At 38.5% G+C, this 16,485-nt stretch overlaps 1 protein-coding gene across 1 annotated transcript in view; it reads left to right on the top strand.

Moving 5' to 3' along the window:
- Positions 1 to 13,420, top strand: part of clip3 (CAP-GLY domain containing linker protein 3) — a 31,803-nt gene extending 18,383 nt beyond the window's left edge. Inside the window, exons 5-14 of the mRNA XM_063016233.1 lie at positions 896 to 1,057; positions 1,624 to 1,742; positions 1,902 to 2,138; positions 4,007 to 4,142; positions 4,252 to 4,398; positions 4,537 to 4,671; positions 5,088 to 5,211; positions 6,592 to 6,656; positions 8,871 to 8,943; positions 10,271 to 13,420. Of these exons, the coding sequence (XP_062872303.1) occupies positions 896 to 1,057; positions 1,624 to 1,742; positions 1,902 to 2,138; positions 4,007 to 4,142; positions 4,252 to 4,398; positions 4,537 to 4,671; positions 5,088 to 5,211; positions 6,592 to 6,656; positions 8,871 to 8,943; positions 10,271 to 10,328 (1,256 nt within the window). The 3' untranslated portion in view covers positions 10,329 to 13,420. The remainder of the gene's footprint in view (positions 1 to 895; positions 1,058 to 1,623; positions 1,743 to 1,901; positions 2,139 to 4,006; positions 4,143 to 4,251; positions 4,399 to 4,536; positions 4,672 to 5,087; positions 5,212 to 6,591; positions 6,657 to 8,870; positions 8,944 to 10,270) is intronic.
- The last annotated feature ends 3,065 nt before the right edge of the window (positions 13,421 to 16,485 follow it).

Raw genomic sequence — 16,485 nt, 5'->3', positions numbered from 1 at the left:
AAATTCTACTGATTTAAAAACCTTTTAGTCTGTGTTTATTATGAATAACATTAAAACCAGCCCAAATTTTTACAAATAAGATGTAAGACAAGTAAATCGTGTAGCTCCAAAGTCACCAGGGTGGTGCAGTGATAAATTGCAAGGGTTCGAATTCAGATCAGGTGACTACATATAGACACTGACTGTATGTGAGGTGTAGGAAGAGCCTGCTCTGGATTAGCATTCTGTCCTGAATGTGTTACTGCATTGCGCCCGGTGATTCCAGGGAGATGGGACCTTGTTTTACCCTTTGTAAATCATTGTCACTGTTTGCACAATCCAGTCTTGTTTTTCTCTTCATGGTGATGTTCTGTTCTGTGTCCCTTGCTCTAATGTTCTTCTAATTTTGCTTTGTGCTTGCGTAGTAAATAATGATTGACCTGTGAGTTTACATACATTCTACTGATTAAAAACCTTTTAGTCTGTGTTTATTATGAATAACATGAAAACCAGCCCAAATTTTTACAAATAAGATGTAAGACAAGCCGTGTAGCTCTAAAGTCATCAGGGTGATGCAGTGATAAATTGCCAGGGTTCCAGAAATCCATGCTTTGAAATCTCAGCATTGCTATTAGCAGGTCAGGTGCATGAATATAGAGTATCTGAGGGATAGAAAGAGCCTGCACTGGATTAGCGTTCTGTCCTGAATGTGTTAGTGCATTGCGCCCAGTAAATCCAGGGAGATGGGACCTGCCACGACCCTGACCAGGATAAAGCACTGGTAAAACATGAAAATAAAATGGATGAAATTAAATATAACTCTAAAAGGTGTATAATGGTATTTTAGTGGGCTTAATATGTATGAACACATGCACTATCTAACTTCTTTGTATTTTGTGATTATTTTGATTATCAGGTGACCCAGAGGCAGCTCTCCGACTGACCAATCAGCTGATTGCTTTGGGTGCAGATGTTAGTCTGCGTAGTCGTTGGACCAACATGAACGCTCTTCACTATGCTGCTTACTTTGATGTGCCTGAGCTGATCAGGATTCTACTTAAAGCATCTAAACCTAGAGGTAAGCATGTGCTTACTTAATCTCTGTTTATCTTGGTGCTGTCCTATTAGATCTGTGCCAGATTACTGTCTTATGTATAGTATTTTTCTGCCTTACTGTGTAGCCCACACAGCTTTTCCAGTAAACTTACTTCAGCAAATACACAACACCAGACTGCTCTTTTCATTAATCTGACATCGATCTCTGCATGGTGTTGATGCAGATTTGACCATTGATTTGCTGCTTGTATCAAAGTGTTTTACAGCTCAGAGCCTGATTAGGATATTTATGGGCAATCCTTTCTCTAGGCTGTAAAATTAAGATTTCTTTTCTCAGTTAATGCTTTAATAGTACTAAAAGGCACTGTCTGATATGTTAGGTCAAAATCATAATGTATAGAATTGTAATGAAATGTCTACTGAGGAATTGAAACTGTGAGGAATGTAACTATTCCCTCTAAAACAGGCATGTAAACTCTTGCCCTTGTTTCTGACACAACTGATTCATTGACATTTGAATAGGAAAAACCTGACTGACATTAATACTTTAACAGGATGTTCTCACAGTTTTTTTTTTCCTCTTTACAGTTCTCAACTCTGCCTGCAGTGATTTCTGTCATGGCACTGCCCTGCACATTGCTGCTTCTAATCTTTGCCTGGGAGCTGTCAAGTGTCTCCTAGAGCATGGAGCCAACCCCACTGTCAGGGTATGACTCATAGGTTTACCTTATTTCTTATTTTGATTAAAGTACTATTAAGTTTTTGATGCAGAGCTGTACAGTAGATTACCCAATATCTGTTAATATGATGGTATAAAAGAGTACTATACTTAAACCAATTTAATCCATTTTTACTTATTTACCCAGAATGATAAAGGCCAAGTCCCTGCTGATGTGGTTCCTGACCCCATGGACATGAGCCTGGATAAAGCAGAGGCAGCAATGGTGGCCAAAGAGATGAAGCAGCTGCTGTTAGATGCTGTCCCCCTTAGCTGTAACCTGCCCCGTGTCACCTTGCCCAACTATGACAACATTCCTGGCAACCTCATGCTCAGCTCTATCGGTCTAAAGCTTGGTGATCGTGTAGTTTTGGATGATATGAAGGTAAGAAAGGGATAGCCTGGGAAAGCCAATAGTAGTGTTATTAGTCAACAAGTATTTTAATTCCAAATTTATTTTAAACAAGTAGTTAAACGGTAGTTAAAATCTAATAAATTTATTGATAATTTATAATATAATAATTTTTTATTTGTTTAATTTTGTAAACTGTTTATTGCAATCAAGTATGTGCATTACAAACATATAAATGTGTCTCTGCAAGAGCAATTAAGCCGTCATCTGGGTTTTTGTCCAACACCAACATTTCAGCATGGCTTTGGGGCTCCAATGAAGCCTCTGTTCTTGCTTTTTCTTTATTCACACCCACATTTTTTGTAAAAGCTGCACAAACAAATGTGTGTGCTCTAAAAAAGAGTATAATTAAATTGTTCTACAGTGAAATGATGCATAAAACATACATTTCATAGCATTTCTTATGAGAGACATTAAGTGACCTAAGAGTTTGAAAAAATCATTTTCTTTGTGACATTTAGTAAGAAGGTTGAAGCACAGGTGACTCATATTTCAGCACAGAACACAGCAGGACTCCAGAGACTATATCATTTTTCCACATCTAACGGCTTGTCAGAGATCCAATACCATAAATTTTAACATGATTGAATCTGTTGAGTCAAATAGAATCTAGAAAAAACTTCACATGGCAAGCCTTATTATGCAGTCAAATGGTATGTTTTGTTGTTTCTTTTGAAAGTAATTTGCAAACTATAGACATCTGCAGCTTCAAATGTACAGTAACTATATAGTAACTTTAGCACTAAAGCATATTTAATTTTTACTTATAATAAATTCAGCAAATCTCCCTAAAATCTCCCTAAAACTTCAACAAATGATGAAATTTGACCGGGAATATGAATAAATCAAATAAACATTTTCTTTTCCACCAGTTTTACATTGCATCCCTTATTGTAATTCAAAACAGTGTGAGGGTGTTTTGTTGCTAACTTCAACATTTGCATACTGAGATTTGTGGTGACTGCTACTGTATATATTGAGTGGGAAAGTAATTACTGTAAAGTCTTGAGGCTAAGTATGGCTCCACTGCGCTGCCCACACTTAGTACAACTTACTATGTTTGCTTTTGCCCCTTTTCCATTGCACTGTGTCCTACAACACAGTACAGTATGCATCCAAATCCAAAAATGCACAATAGTGAATACAGTGTAGTCTGATTTCAATATTGTTGGTGAAAGCTTTTAAAATGATTGCACTTACAATATTGGTTACAATAAACACCTACCTGTGAGCGTGGCATAAGTAGAAATGTAGTTTGTCAGCCAATAGTTTGTGTGTGTTTATTAATGTTATTGACATTTAACCCTTACACCAAAAATATGATGTTCGATGTCTTACCTTATATAGTTTTGCTCAATTCAAATTTAATGCCTGCAACACATTCCAAACCATTTGGGACAGGAACATGTTAACATCTGTGTCACATCACCTTTCCCCCAACAACGCAGAATCATTTATAAACCAAAGACACCAATTGATTAACAGATTACAAGTGAATTCTTCACTATGCAGATCTGTAAGTGTGCTACCATATGGGGTCTTTTATATCCTTCACACATTTTACTTGGAGATAACAGGCCAGTCTAATATCTGCACTCTGATTACACAGTCATGCTGTTGTAATACATACAGAAAGTGGCTTGTCGTTGTTATATTAAAATTAGAAAAGTGTTTCTGGACATTGGTGACCTATGACTTTCACACCTTTTATACACAAGCATAATTGTATCACCTTTTTTAATATGTTTTTGTGTCATTTGTTCATTGCTGTGCTCCTTTAATGAACCTCTGTCACAAATTATAGTTGTAGTAGTTGTTAAATAGTCTGTTTTCTTTTTCAGAGTGGCACTCTTCGATTCTGTGGCACCACTGAGTTCGCCAGTGGCCAGTGGGTAGGAATCGAGCTGGATGAGCCAGAGGGCAAGAATGATGGGAGCGTGGGTGGAATTCGATACTTTATTTGCCCACCAAAACTTGGTAAGCACTTTATTACCCCTTTCACTTGGGTGTGGAACCTTATAGCATCTAGAACATATTTTAATAAGTTCTTAATGAGTTAGTGAAAGTGTGTTTGTTTCATTTGCAGGAATTTTTGCCCCAGTGTCCAAAATTAAAAAAGCGGTAGATCAGACCCCCACCTCAGTCACCTCCACACCCAAAACTCCCCGTATGGACTTCTCACGTGTCACTGGAAAGATCAAGAAGGAGAAAAAAGATAAGGATAGAGAAAAAGGTTAATATAAATGTGTCCTTGATATATGTCACTTATGTATTTAGATTTGTCAGATTATTTAACACTGCAATAAAAATATGTTATATGATAGCAACATGATTTCCCAAAAATAACTAATTTTTCACATTTCTCCCGTAGCCTTGAGGAATAAGTCTCTATCAGTGGCCAGTCTGGATCCCGATGGAGTGAAAATTGAAGTGGGAGACCAGGTTTTAGTCGCTGGCCAGAAACAAGGAACTGTGCGTTTTTATGGCAAAACAGACTTTGCACCAGGTATGTTCAATTATAATTTTAAAATCACTAACATATATACACAATATACAAAGCATCCACTAAGTAGGTACACCCAATAAGTACAAGCTTGATTCCCACATAAAGTGCTGTGTGTGTGAATGGGTTTATATATATATATATATATATATATATATATATATATATATTATATACGTATGTGTGTGTGTGTGTGTGTGTGTGTGTGTGTGTGTGTGTGTGTGTGTGTGAAATATCTGGTCAACATACCCTGAACGGAGCACCGATCCATCTCAGGGCTTCAGTCAGCCATCCCCTCACTCAGACACAGCTAGTTATGAGCATGGCTTATGTATTTTTATATAGGCAGCCTTATGACTTATAAAAGTATGATCTACAGAGGTTAGGCACTGTGCATATAAATGTGTGTTGCTGTTAAGGCTACTGGTTTGGTGTGGAACTGGAGCAGCCCACTGGGAAACATGATGGCTCTGTGTTTGGAGTTCGCTATTTCAGTTGCCTGCCCAAATATGGAGTGTTTGCTCCTCCTTCCCGTGTTCAGAGGTAAGACTTTCATCAAAACCACAGCATTTTTATTGGACTCCGCTGGGCGCCATCTAGCAGGCATAATTGGCAGTGCCTGCAGCAGACACGGTTCTGCTAGGGCGGGATGAGCGGACTATGTGTGCGGGGTCTTCAAACGCTGTGTAAGGACCCTAACTGGCAGATAGAGAGGCGCCTGTGTAGAGTGCATAGGTGAAAAAGGGTTCCGCAAAGGGCTGCGCATGGGTCGGACGATGCTTGAGCAGCAATATACCCACCTCGACTGCAATAAGGGATCCCCCAGCAGCAGAAGACAAACTGACTACACTAAATTGGGAGAAAAATGGGAGAAAATGCCTAAAAAATTGATAATTGACCCAAAAATAAATATGTGGCCGCTCAGGTGGCGCAGTGGTAAAAACACACACTAGCGCACCAGAGCTGGGATTTCGAATACATCGCATTGAATCTCAGCTCTGCCATCCAACTGGACTGTGAGGGCCAGTGATAGCTCAGTGGTTAAGGTACTGGACTAGTAAACAGAAGGTTGCCGGTTCAAGCTCCGCCACCACCAAGTTGCCACTGTTGGGTCCCTGAGCAAGACCCTTAACCCTCAATTGCTTATTGTGTAAGTCGCTTTGGATAAAAGCGTCTGCTAAATGCTGAAAATGTAAATGTAAATGGACTGAGCGGCCACATGAACAACGATAGGCCTGTTGTTCATGTAGGGGTGAGGTGTTAAGCCGGATAGGGACTTCTCGTAACTGATGCACTACGACCTCTGCGGGGAAAGAGTGCGAATCAGGATGTGTCTCTCCGTACACAAGGCTGATTTGCGTATGTGCACTCGCCTAGTGTAGGTGACAAAATGCATACAGCTGCTGCCCATGTGTCGGAGGGGGTGTGGGTTAGCTTCGTTCTCCTTAAATTAGAGCGGCGGTCGGCATTAGTGGAGAGGAAGCGTGACGCAGTTGGGCAATTGGACAAGCTAAAAAGTTGGGAGAAAAAGGGGAAAAAATGCAAACAAAATAGTTTTAAAAATGGCTTTGCCACATCTTTTTTTGAGTGTGTTGCAGTCATCAATTTCCTATTTTTTTATATTTAAGAAATAAAATCGCTTGTCATTGAAAACACTAAAAAACATTTTTGTCCTTTGTTAAATAAAGGTTTAAGTGAAATAACAAATTACAGATTTCATTTTTATTGCATTTGTAGAAAGCGTCCTAACAGGGTTTCTGATTAATAAAATAAATAAAGCTTTCTAAAGTAGCATATTTTGTAAATAGCTTGGCTACTATTTACAGGTGGAAAAATATGGTGGTCTAAATATGGTGCACACTTCGCTTTTGACATTATGCTAATAGGTCTGTGTAAGTTCTTTATTGTCTTTGCAATCTGCAGAATTGGAGGACCAAAAGAACCCCAGGGTGATGGGACGCTGGTGAAGAAAGTTCATCAGGTGACTAGTAAGTATAAGATAATAAGTATCACCTTATGTCAGCCATTATATGGCCCTGTCTTCCATTTACAAATAAGACAAAATCTTACAAATTATTATAGTCAAGCGTATGTAAATATGAACTGCTTAGGGATGTCAGCCACAAGCATTATTTGTAGGTGCATGAAGTCAACCATACAGCCATGCAACATCCATTGTCAAAAATGTACATTAAATAGGTTTTATTAAAGAGCTCAATGATTGCAGTCCCTGCAGGTACCAACAAAAGTGTATGACTGAAAAGAAATAATAGACGTTTTAGATGATTTAAAATAATTTAGAAGTTACAGTAGTTATTTGTGGCAACAGGTTCATAAAAATGTGAATAAACCAGACTGGTCTTATCCTTAAACTCAACTATTTAGGATATGATTAGTATGTGTTGCTCACACATGCCTCAGCAGATTACTTTATGTAAAGTTGCCAAGAATCTAATGCTAAAATATCCACAGGGTGTACAGCAGTCCTCAAAAAATCTCAGCTGCCTGTATTTGAAGTTGCACGATGTTTACCTTTGAGCTTAGACTAATAAAAGGGTTTAATACAGACATGAGGTAGAATCTGGCTTTAGTGGTTACAAGGTTAACTACAGTAGCAGATCATATTTTTCATCTGCAACCACAGTATCATAAAATGCTAGCCGGTTGTGGTGGGATAAATGGCTGTTGAGATGCAAACAGCTGAATGAGTCTCAGTGGTATTTAATAATGTAAATCTCTTATTATATACACTGATCAGCCATAACATTAAAACCACCTCCTTGTTTCTACATTCACTGTTCATTTTATCAGCTCCACTTACTATATAGAAGCACTTTGTAGTTCTACAATTACTGGATGTAGTCCATCTGTTTCTCTGCATGTTTTGTTAGCCCCCTTTCATGCTGTTCTTCAATGGTCAGGACTCTCCCAGGACCACTACAGAGCAGGTATTATTTGGGTAATGGATCATTCTCAGCACTGCAGTGACAATGACATGGTGGTGGTGTGTTAGTGTGTGTTGTGCTGGTATGAGTGAATAAGACACAGCAATGCTGATGGGAGTTTTTAAACACCTCACTGTCACTGCTGGACACAGAATAGTCCACCAACCAAAAATATCCAGCCAACAGCACCCCATGGGCAGCGTCCTGTGACCACTGATGAAGGTCTAGAAGATGACCAACTCAAACAGCAGCAATAGATTAGATGATTGTGTCTGACTTTACATCTACAAGGTGGACCAACTAGGTAGGAGTGTCTAATAGAGTGGGCAGTGAGTGGACATGGTATTTAAAAACTCCAGCAGCGCTGCTGTGTCTGATTCACTCATACCAGCACAATACACACTAACACACCACCACCATGTCAGTGTCACTGCAGTGCTGAGAATGATTCATCACCTAAATACCTGATCTGTAGTGGTCCTGTAGGGGTCCTGACCATTAAAGAACAGGGTGAAAGCACATTTCCCAGGCTAAAAAAAGTATGGAGAGAAACAGATGGACTACAGTCAGCAATTGTAAAACTACAAAGTGCTCCTATATGGTAAGTGGAGCTGATTAAATGGACAGAATGTAGTGTAGAAACAAGGAGGTGGTTTTAATGTTATGGCTGATCAGTGTATTTACTTTAAGCACAAAGTACAGTCATTCAGTACTGACCATTTAAAAAAATGTTAAAAGTTAATAGTCGTTTTGCTTGTACTTAAGCTGATGATCAGAAACATCTGTCAGATGCTTGAAATTGAAAGGTAACAAGTTTGTGCATGTTCACAAGCTAGTATTTAGCATGTGTCAAAATGCATTCTTTTATTGCTACTGGTGTGTTTGATGCTAAAATATTTTCCCTATTGTGAAATTCTAACCAAGTCATTAATGATTGTGTACTATTTTGTCATATATGCAGTCTGTTTGAGGTAATAGGCTAGCAGAAATAGCCTGGTTGGGTGCTCTAGAAACCCAGTCGTCCATGTCTAAGGGAGGTGAGGCCTGCTAATTGGGTATAATTACTCTGCCACTGCATTAGTAACTTTAGCTTTATGATCAAGGTGCTGACACAACAACCAGCGTGGGTGTTGTGCACCTGTGTTCTGAATGAATCTCACATTAAAACTGAGTATTGAGAAATGTAGTAAATTTGATGCAAGGATAACTGCAATCAACAATGATATTACACTTAATATATTATTTCTTGTGCCCTAGTGTCCCAGCCAAAGCGCAACTTTAACACGATGAGGTCTCCCAAAGACATCACCTCTGAGAACTCCATATCCAGGTATACTTGGCTGACATCTATCCTAAAAATATCTTCGGTGCCCAGGTGGCGCAGCGGGATATTCCGCTAGCACACCAGCGCCCACATTCTGAACTCCTCCACCAGAATATGTGGGCGGGGTCTTCAAAACGCTGTGTAAGGACCCTGGTTAGCGAATAGAGGCGCCTGTGCAGAGTGCATAGGTGGAAAAGGGTTCCGTTAAGGGCTGCGCGCGGGTCGGAGGAGGCGTGAGCAGCAATATAACCTCCTCAACTGCAAAAAATCTGGGATCCCCCAGCAGCGGAAGACAAATTGACTACACTAAATTGGGAGAAAATGGGAGAAAAACGCATAAAATATATACAGTATGTCACAGAAGTGAGTACACCCCTCACATTTCTGCAAATATTTTATTATATCTTTTCATGGGACAACACTATAGAAATAAAACTTGGATATAACTTGTATAGCAGTATAGATTTACTGAACATGTCCAAATTGTTGAGGTTAAAACTGGTGAGGAGTACCAAGACAACTGTCTCTTGCCTACAGTCAAGCATGGTGGTGGTAGCATCATGGTCTTGGGCTGCATGAGTGCTGCCGGCACTGGGGAGCTGTGGTTCATTGATGGAAACATAAATTCCAACATGTTCTGTGACATTCTGAAGCAGAGCATGATCCCCTCCCTTCGGAAACTGGGCCGCATGGCAGTTTTCCAACACGACAAAGACCCCAAACACAACCTCCAAGATGACAACTGCCTTGCTGAGGAAGCTGAAGGTAAAGGTGATGGACTGGCCAAGTATGTCTCCAGATCTAAACCCAATTGAGCACCTGTGGCGCATCCTCAAGCGGAAGGTGGAGGAGCGCAAGGTGTCTAACATCCACCAGCTCCGTGATGTCATCATGGAGGAGTGGAAGAGGATTCCAGTAGCAACCTGTGCAGCTCTGGTGAATTCCATGCCCAAGAGGGTTAATGCAGTGCTAGATAATAATGGTGGTCACACAAAATATTGACATTTTGGGCACAATTTGGACATGTTCACTGTGAGGTGTACTCACTTGTGTTGCCAGCTATTTAGACATTAATGGCTGTGTGTTGAGTTATTTTCAGAAGACAGTAAATCTATACTGCTATACAAGCTGTACACTGACTACTTTAAGCAAGTTTCATTTCTATAGTGGTGTCCCATAAAAAGATACAATAAAGTATTTGCAGAAATGTGAGGGGTGTACTCACTTTTGTGAGATACTGTATATAAAATAAATAAATAAACAAATAACTTTAATTTCTACACCAAACCCTCTAGCTAAAAAATAACATTGTTTTTTATTTGTTTTTTTTCAGCAGGTTACTGTTCTGTTGCTGGTTTCCATGGATGCTACGTGCAGAAATGCAATCTTAAACTACTCTCAATCGATCTCTTTCCTCTCAAGCTATTTCCTCCCAAGTTACAAAACCACAGTCTATCCATATACATTAATTCATTTGACAAAAGCTTTAGTCCAAAGCAACGTACAAATGAGAAAGGATATAATTTAAACACTGAGCTGAGGGTTAAGCTTAGTTAAACACTTAGCCATCCATCATTAACATGCACTCTTCTCTGAAAATCACACAAACCGTTAAAGACACAACTGTGCAATCCCATTTTACAGTCTTTCTCTCTGATTGCATTTACTTAGCAAAAAACTAGTGCCTTGTAAAGTGAATAAAATCCTGCATTCCATTTATTGAACGATCAGTAAAATAATCTTGAATTTTGGATAAGGAAAAATGAACCATTCATTCAATGCCATTTATTAGTACAAAGATACATTTTATGTCGTCACCTTAACTGAGGACCACAAAAACATTTAGTGAAGTATCATGGGATCTTTAGAGGTTTTATTTTAGAAAAGCTTCATCGTTAGTTTATGCACATGGCCTGGCCTAAAATATATTGTGGTTTCTGCTGCTTAATTGTGCAATCTGTCCTAATTTCAGCATGAAGTCCTGTTTCTTTAAATAGTAGATAATAAATTATTATTTATTGGTCATACATACATGCATACTCAGTGACCATCTAAACGTGCTAGGTAACATATCATAATAAATCCCATTAAAGTAACAAAAAAATGTTAAACCCTAAGTGAGGATCATGCTTTGATAAGCATTTTATTTTGTAATGTGACTAAAATGTTTGCCGGGAAATTAATATTATTTATATTTGGACATTTAGGAACAGTATGTAAAAAATGATCATAATCTGATCAAAAACATTCTGATTACTGTTAAAAGGAAACCACCTTGTAACTCAGCATACCATAGCAGCACAGCAGGCGTCAGTAAAACAGAAGAAATCTTAATTCAATCTACACTGATCAGCCATAAGATTAAAACCACCTCCTTGTTTCTACAAACACTGTCCATTTTATCAGCTCCATTTACCACATAGAAGCACTTTGTAGTTCTACAATTACTGACCCTAGTCCATCTATTTTTCCACATACTTTTTTGCCTGCTTTTACCCTGTTCTTCAATGTTCAGGACCACTACAGAGCAAGTGTTATTTAAGTGGTGGATCATTCTCAGCACTGCAGTGCCAATGCCATGGTGGTGTGTTAGTGTGTGTTGTGCTGGTATTAGTGGATCAGACACAGCAGCACTGCTGGAGTTTTTAAATACCATGTTCACTCACTGTCCATTCTATTAGACACTCCTACCTAGTTGGTCCACCTTGCAGATGTGGACTATTCTCAGTCCAGCAGTGACAGTGAGTGTTTAAAAACTCCATCAGCTCTGCTGTGTATTATCCACTCGTACCAGCACAACACACACTAACACACCACCACCATGTCAGTGTCACTGCAGTGCTGAGAATGATCCACCACCCAAATAATACCTACTCTGTAGTGGTTCTGAGGGGGTCCATTGAAGAACAGGGTGAAAGCAGGCTAAAAAAGTACGTAGAGAAATAGATGGACTACAGTCAGTAATTGTATAACTACAAAGTGCTTCTATATGGTTAGTGGAGCTGATAAAATGGACAGTGAGTGTAGAAACAAGGAGGTGGTTTTAATGTTATGGTTGATTTGTGTAAATGATCTATTATACATTATATTACTCCAAAGTACTTAAAATGATGGCTAAACAATATTTGGATTATTGTTTGTTTGTTTTTTACTAAAAGTCCTTGGAATGTCATGTTCATGTGGTTATACTATATACTGTATATATATATATATATATATATATATATATATATATATATATATATATATATATATATATATATATATATATAATTTTTTTTTAAATTAATAATTATAGAATTAACAATTTATTAATATTACTTCCCCCTACCACAAATCTCTGGCAGGGTAGTTAAATAATCTTTTGCTGTTCATGTCATCATACAAAGCTAAAAAAATTACACAAACTTAAATAAACATATATATCTATCAAATGCTCAGTACCTCACTGTAGATTACATAATCCAGTAACACTAAGATGAAAGAAGTATGTATATTCTACATGAAACATTAACATGAAAACAATTAAACTACTCACTATATTTGCCACTATACATTCTAATGGCATTTGTATGTACCTTACTGAAAGTGTTATACCCTTATATCTTATTTCAGTTGTAATACATTTTGTAAATGTCAGTAGCTTTCACATTCACAAAGATCTGTGATTCAGTGGCAACAGTGTTTAGGTAAAGAAATCAGTAATGTGTAATCTGTGTTATTTTACTGTGTGGATATGGCTGGCATCATTGTATCACAGCATGGTTCAGAAAATCACCACTCTCTTTCTGTCCTTAACTGACTTAAACACTTTGGCCCACTGCTTTTATTGTTTTTCATTAAGAAAAATGATGTTACTGGATTTGTGTTGTGCAGACTTTTTCTTTAGTGATATAACACAAATGAGGAGTATATGCAAAATGAACTACAGTCTAACAAGAAGTAAACCCATTCATTGAGATTTTGTGCAAGTGCAAGTGTGTTGTAATCGGGTTTCTATATAAACTATTTGTTCCAACAAAATACTATTACTTGTGAAGGTTTCATTTCAAAACACATTATTTTTTTCATTGGCATTCATTATGCTTCCTACTCATTATCAGATAAATTGATATAGAGTCACACTTTATGTAGTTCTGTTCCACCCAGTTGTGTCGGTATAACTGTAAGCATTTATTTGTCAAAAAAAGATATATTTTGATAACTTCACAATGTGCTTTTTAATGTACCTCAGTTTGACAACTTGGTAACTATATTCATGTTTGTGTAGTTATGTGATCTATCTACTACAGAAAAACTTATTAACGGTTGTTATGCTGGAGTCAGTTCTGGATTAGCTAACTAGGCTACTGCATGCTGTTTATATACTTGTGTGCTTTTGTTTTCTCAGAAGTGTATTAGCATGACAATAACCATCAATATCTTCAGTGCAAACCCTCCCTTGACTATAAATCTACCATTAATAAAAAGTTGGTGTTTCGTACATTGTTAGCCTGTTTTGACTTTAAAATTAAGCTGCTTGAAGATTCTGTGTAGTTTGAAAATACATACAGTGTATCACAAAAGTGAGTACACCCCTCACATTTTTGCAAATATTTCATTATATCTTTTCATGGGACAACACTATAGACATGAAACTTGGATATAACTTAGAGTAGTCAGTGTACAGCTTGTATAGCAGTGTAAATTTACTGTCTTCTGAAAATAACTCAACACACAGCCATTAATGTCTAAATAGCTGGCAACATAAGTGAGTACACCCCACAGTGAACATGTCCAAATTGTGCCCAAATGTGTCGTTGTCCCTCCCTGGTGTCATGTGTCAAGGTCCCAGGTGTAAATGGGGAGCAGGGCTGTTAAATTTGGTGTTTTGGGTACAATTCTCTCATACTGGCCACTGGATATTCAACATGGCACCTCATGGCAAATAACTCTCTGAGGATGTGAGAAATAGAATTGTTGCTCTCCACAAAGATGGCCTGGGCTATAAGAAGATTGCTAACACCCTGAAACTGAGCTACAGCATGGTGGCTAAGGTCATACAGCGGTTTTCCAGGACAGGTTCCACTCGGAACAGGCTTCGCCAGGGTCGACCAAAGAAGTTGAGTCCACGTGTTCGGCGTCATATCCAGAGGTTGGCTTTAAAAAATAGACACATGAGTGCTGCCAGCATTGCTGCAGAGGTTGAAGACGTGGGAGGTCAGCCTGTCAGTGCTCAGACCATACGCCGCACACTGCATCAACTCGGTCTGCATGGTCGTCATCCCAGAAGGAAGCTGACGCACAAGAAAGCCAGCAAACAGTTTGCTGAAGACAAGCAGTCCAAGAACATGGATTACTGGAATGCCCTGTGGTCTGACGAGACCAAGATAAACTTGTTTGGCTCAGATGGTGTCCAGCATGTGTGGCGGCGCCCTGGTGAGAAGTACCAAGACAACTGTATCTTGCCTACAGTCAAGCATGGTGGTGGTAGCATCATGGTCTTGGGCTGCATGAGTGTTGCTGGCACTGGGGAGCTGCAGTTCATTGAGGGAAACATGAATTCCAACATGTACTGTGACATTCTGAAACAGAGCATGATCCCCTCCCTTCAAAAACTGGGCCTCATGGCAGTTTTCCAACAGGATAACGACCCCAAACACAACCTCCAAGATGACAACTGCCTTGCTGAGGAAGCTGAAGGTAAAGGTGATGGACTAAACCCAATTGAGCACCTGTGGGGCATCCTCAAGTGGAAGGTGGAGGAGTTCAAGGTGTCTAACATCCACCAGCTCCGTGATGTCATCATGGAGGAGTGGAAGAGGATTCCAGTAGCAACCTGTGCAGCACTGGTGAATTCCATGCCCAGGAGGGTTAAGGCAGTGCTGGATAATAATGGTGGTCACACAAAATATTGACACTTTGGGCACAATTTGGACATGTTCACTGTGGGGTGTACTCACTTATGTTGCCAGCCATTTAGACATTAATGGCTGTGTGTTGAGTTATTTTCAGAAGACAGTAAATCTACACTGCTATACAAGCTGTACACTGACTACTCTAAGTTATATCCAAGTTTCATGTCTATAGTGTTGTCCCATGAAAAGATATAATGAAATATTTGCAGAAATGTGAGGGGTGTACTCACTTTTGTGATACACTGTACATGTTTTTGCAATAATTCATAATTTACATTATACCCAAAGTACTAATAACATTTGTTTACCTAACTATGTTATGAGGCAAACTTTATTATTGGGTTACTCCGTACTATTTTGGCACCTGCCAAGACTAATGACTAATGACTAATTTTTGTAGTGATTTGTTCTGTCTCACATCAGTCTATCTCCAAAAACATTTGTTAATTATATTACTGGGAACAGCAACACCCAGTTTGAACTGATAGTATTTTACCTGTGCTTTATATATTCATGTTATGTATTCTCTTCATCTTTAGGTTTTATATGGTGGTGCAACAATTGAAATGGTTAATTGTTTGAGAAGATACATCGCAATTTGTAAGGGTCAACCAGGGAAGATCTGGTCACTAAGTATTATTTTAATGTAGTGTCAACCCATCATGTAGTGTGTGCTGTGCTGACACTTTACTGACTGTTGATAAAGCTTAATTAATAGATATTAATCTATATAATAAAATATATATGTTCAGCATTAGATTCAAACCATAAACACACTATGATGGGATAGAGTACCCCACAAAGATAGCTCTAGTTTCATACTGGAGGTATATAATATAATGTATACTGATTTGGGGGCCCCATCAGTATACCTGAGTAGTATGTAGTAAATTAACACTGTTTTAATGAAGTTGCAAGGTAAAAAGGCCATACTGCCCATTTAAGATAAAGAATTGTATAAGACTTAGTACAAAATACCAAAACAAACAATATTTAAGGATTAAAAATGCATCTTTATTTTATGAAAAACAAAAATTAGTTTGTACAGTAAATTATATTAGAAAAATCTGGTTTATTTAAGCCTCTGTTGAGTCGCTGGTAGGCCTCTGTCTCTTCCTACGAGCCCGGCGATTTTTGAACCACACCTGCAAAAACAAAACAGAACGTAAGTAAATTTTGCACTCAAACAAAGGAACAATTGTTATTATGTGGTATTATTAATTGATATTTAGTATTAATGCCAAAAAATATAGTAATCTTACCCGCACAGTCTCTTCACTTAGTCCTGTTGTTCTTGCGAGCTGAGCTCGTTCTTCTGCGCTCGGGTAGTCTGTGATGCTGAAAAGCTGATCAAGCTGTCTGATCTGGTTCTCAGTAAAAACGGTCCTGATGCGGTTCCTCTGTCTCATCTGACTGTTCTGGTAACAGTGGCCCTCCTCTCTGTCACATTCTGTAGGGGAAAAAAAACAGTAATCTTATTAATATCATCATTACGATATCCATAAGTTTCAAATCAAGGTTAAGTAAAATGCAAACTGATAAACTGATAGCGACTGGACGAATCAGCTACTTAAAGGATTTGAATCACCGCGTAAATGATTCGAATCACATACAAGCTTCGGTTTGCACGTCACTGTACAGTCGAGTTCAC

Source organism: Trichomycterus rosablanca, chromosome 20 (genome assembly GCF_030014385.1).
Source record: "Trichomycterus rosablanca isolate fTriRos1 chromosome 20, fTriRos1.hap1, whole genome shotgun sequence".
Classification (NCBI taxonomy): Eukaryota; Metazoa; Chordata; class Actinopteri; order Siluriformes; family Trichomycteridae; genus Trichomycterus; species Trichomycterus rosablanca.
The sequence above is the reverse complement of the archived record's forward strand: the minus strand, read 5'-3'. Positions and strand labels throughout refer to the sequence as shown.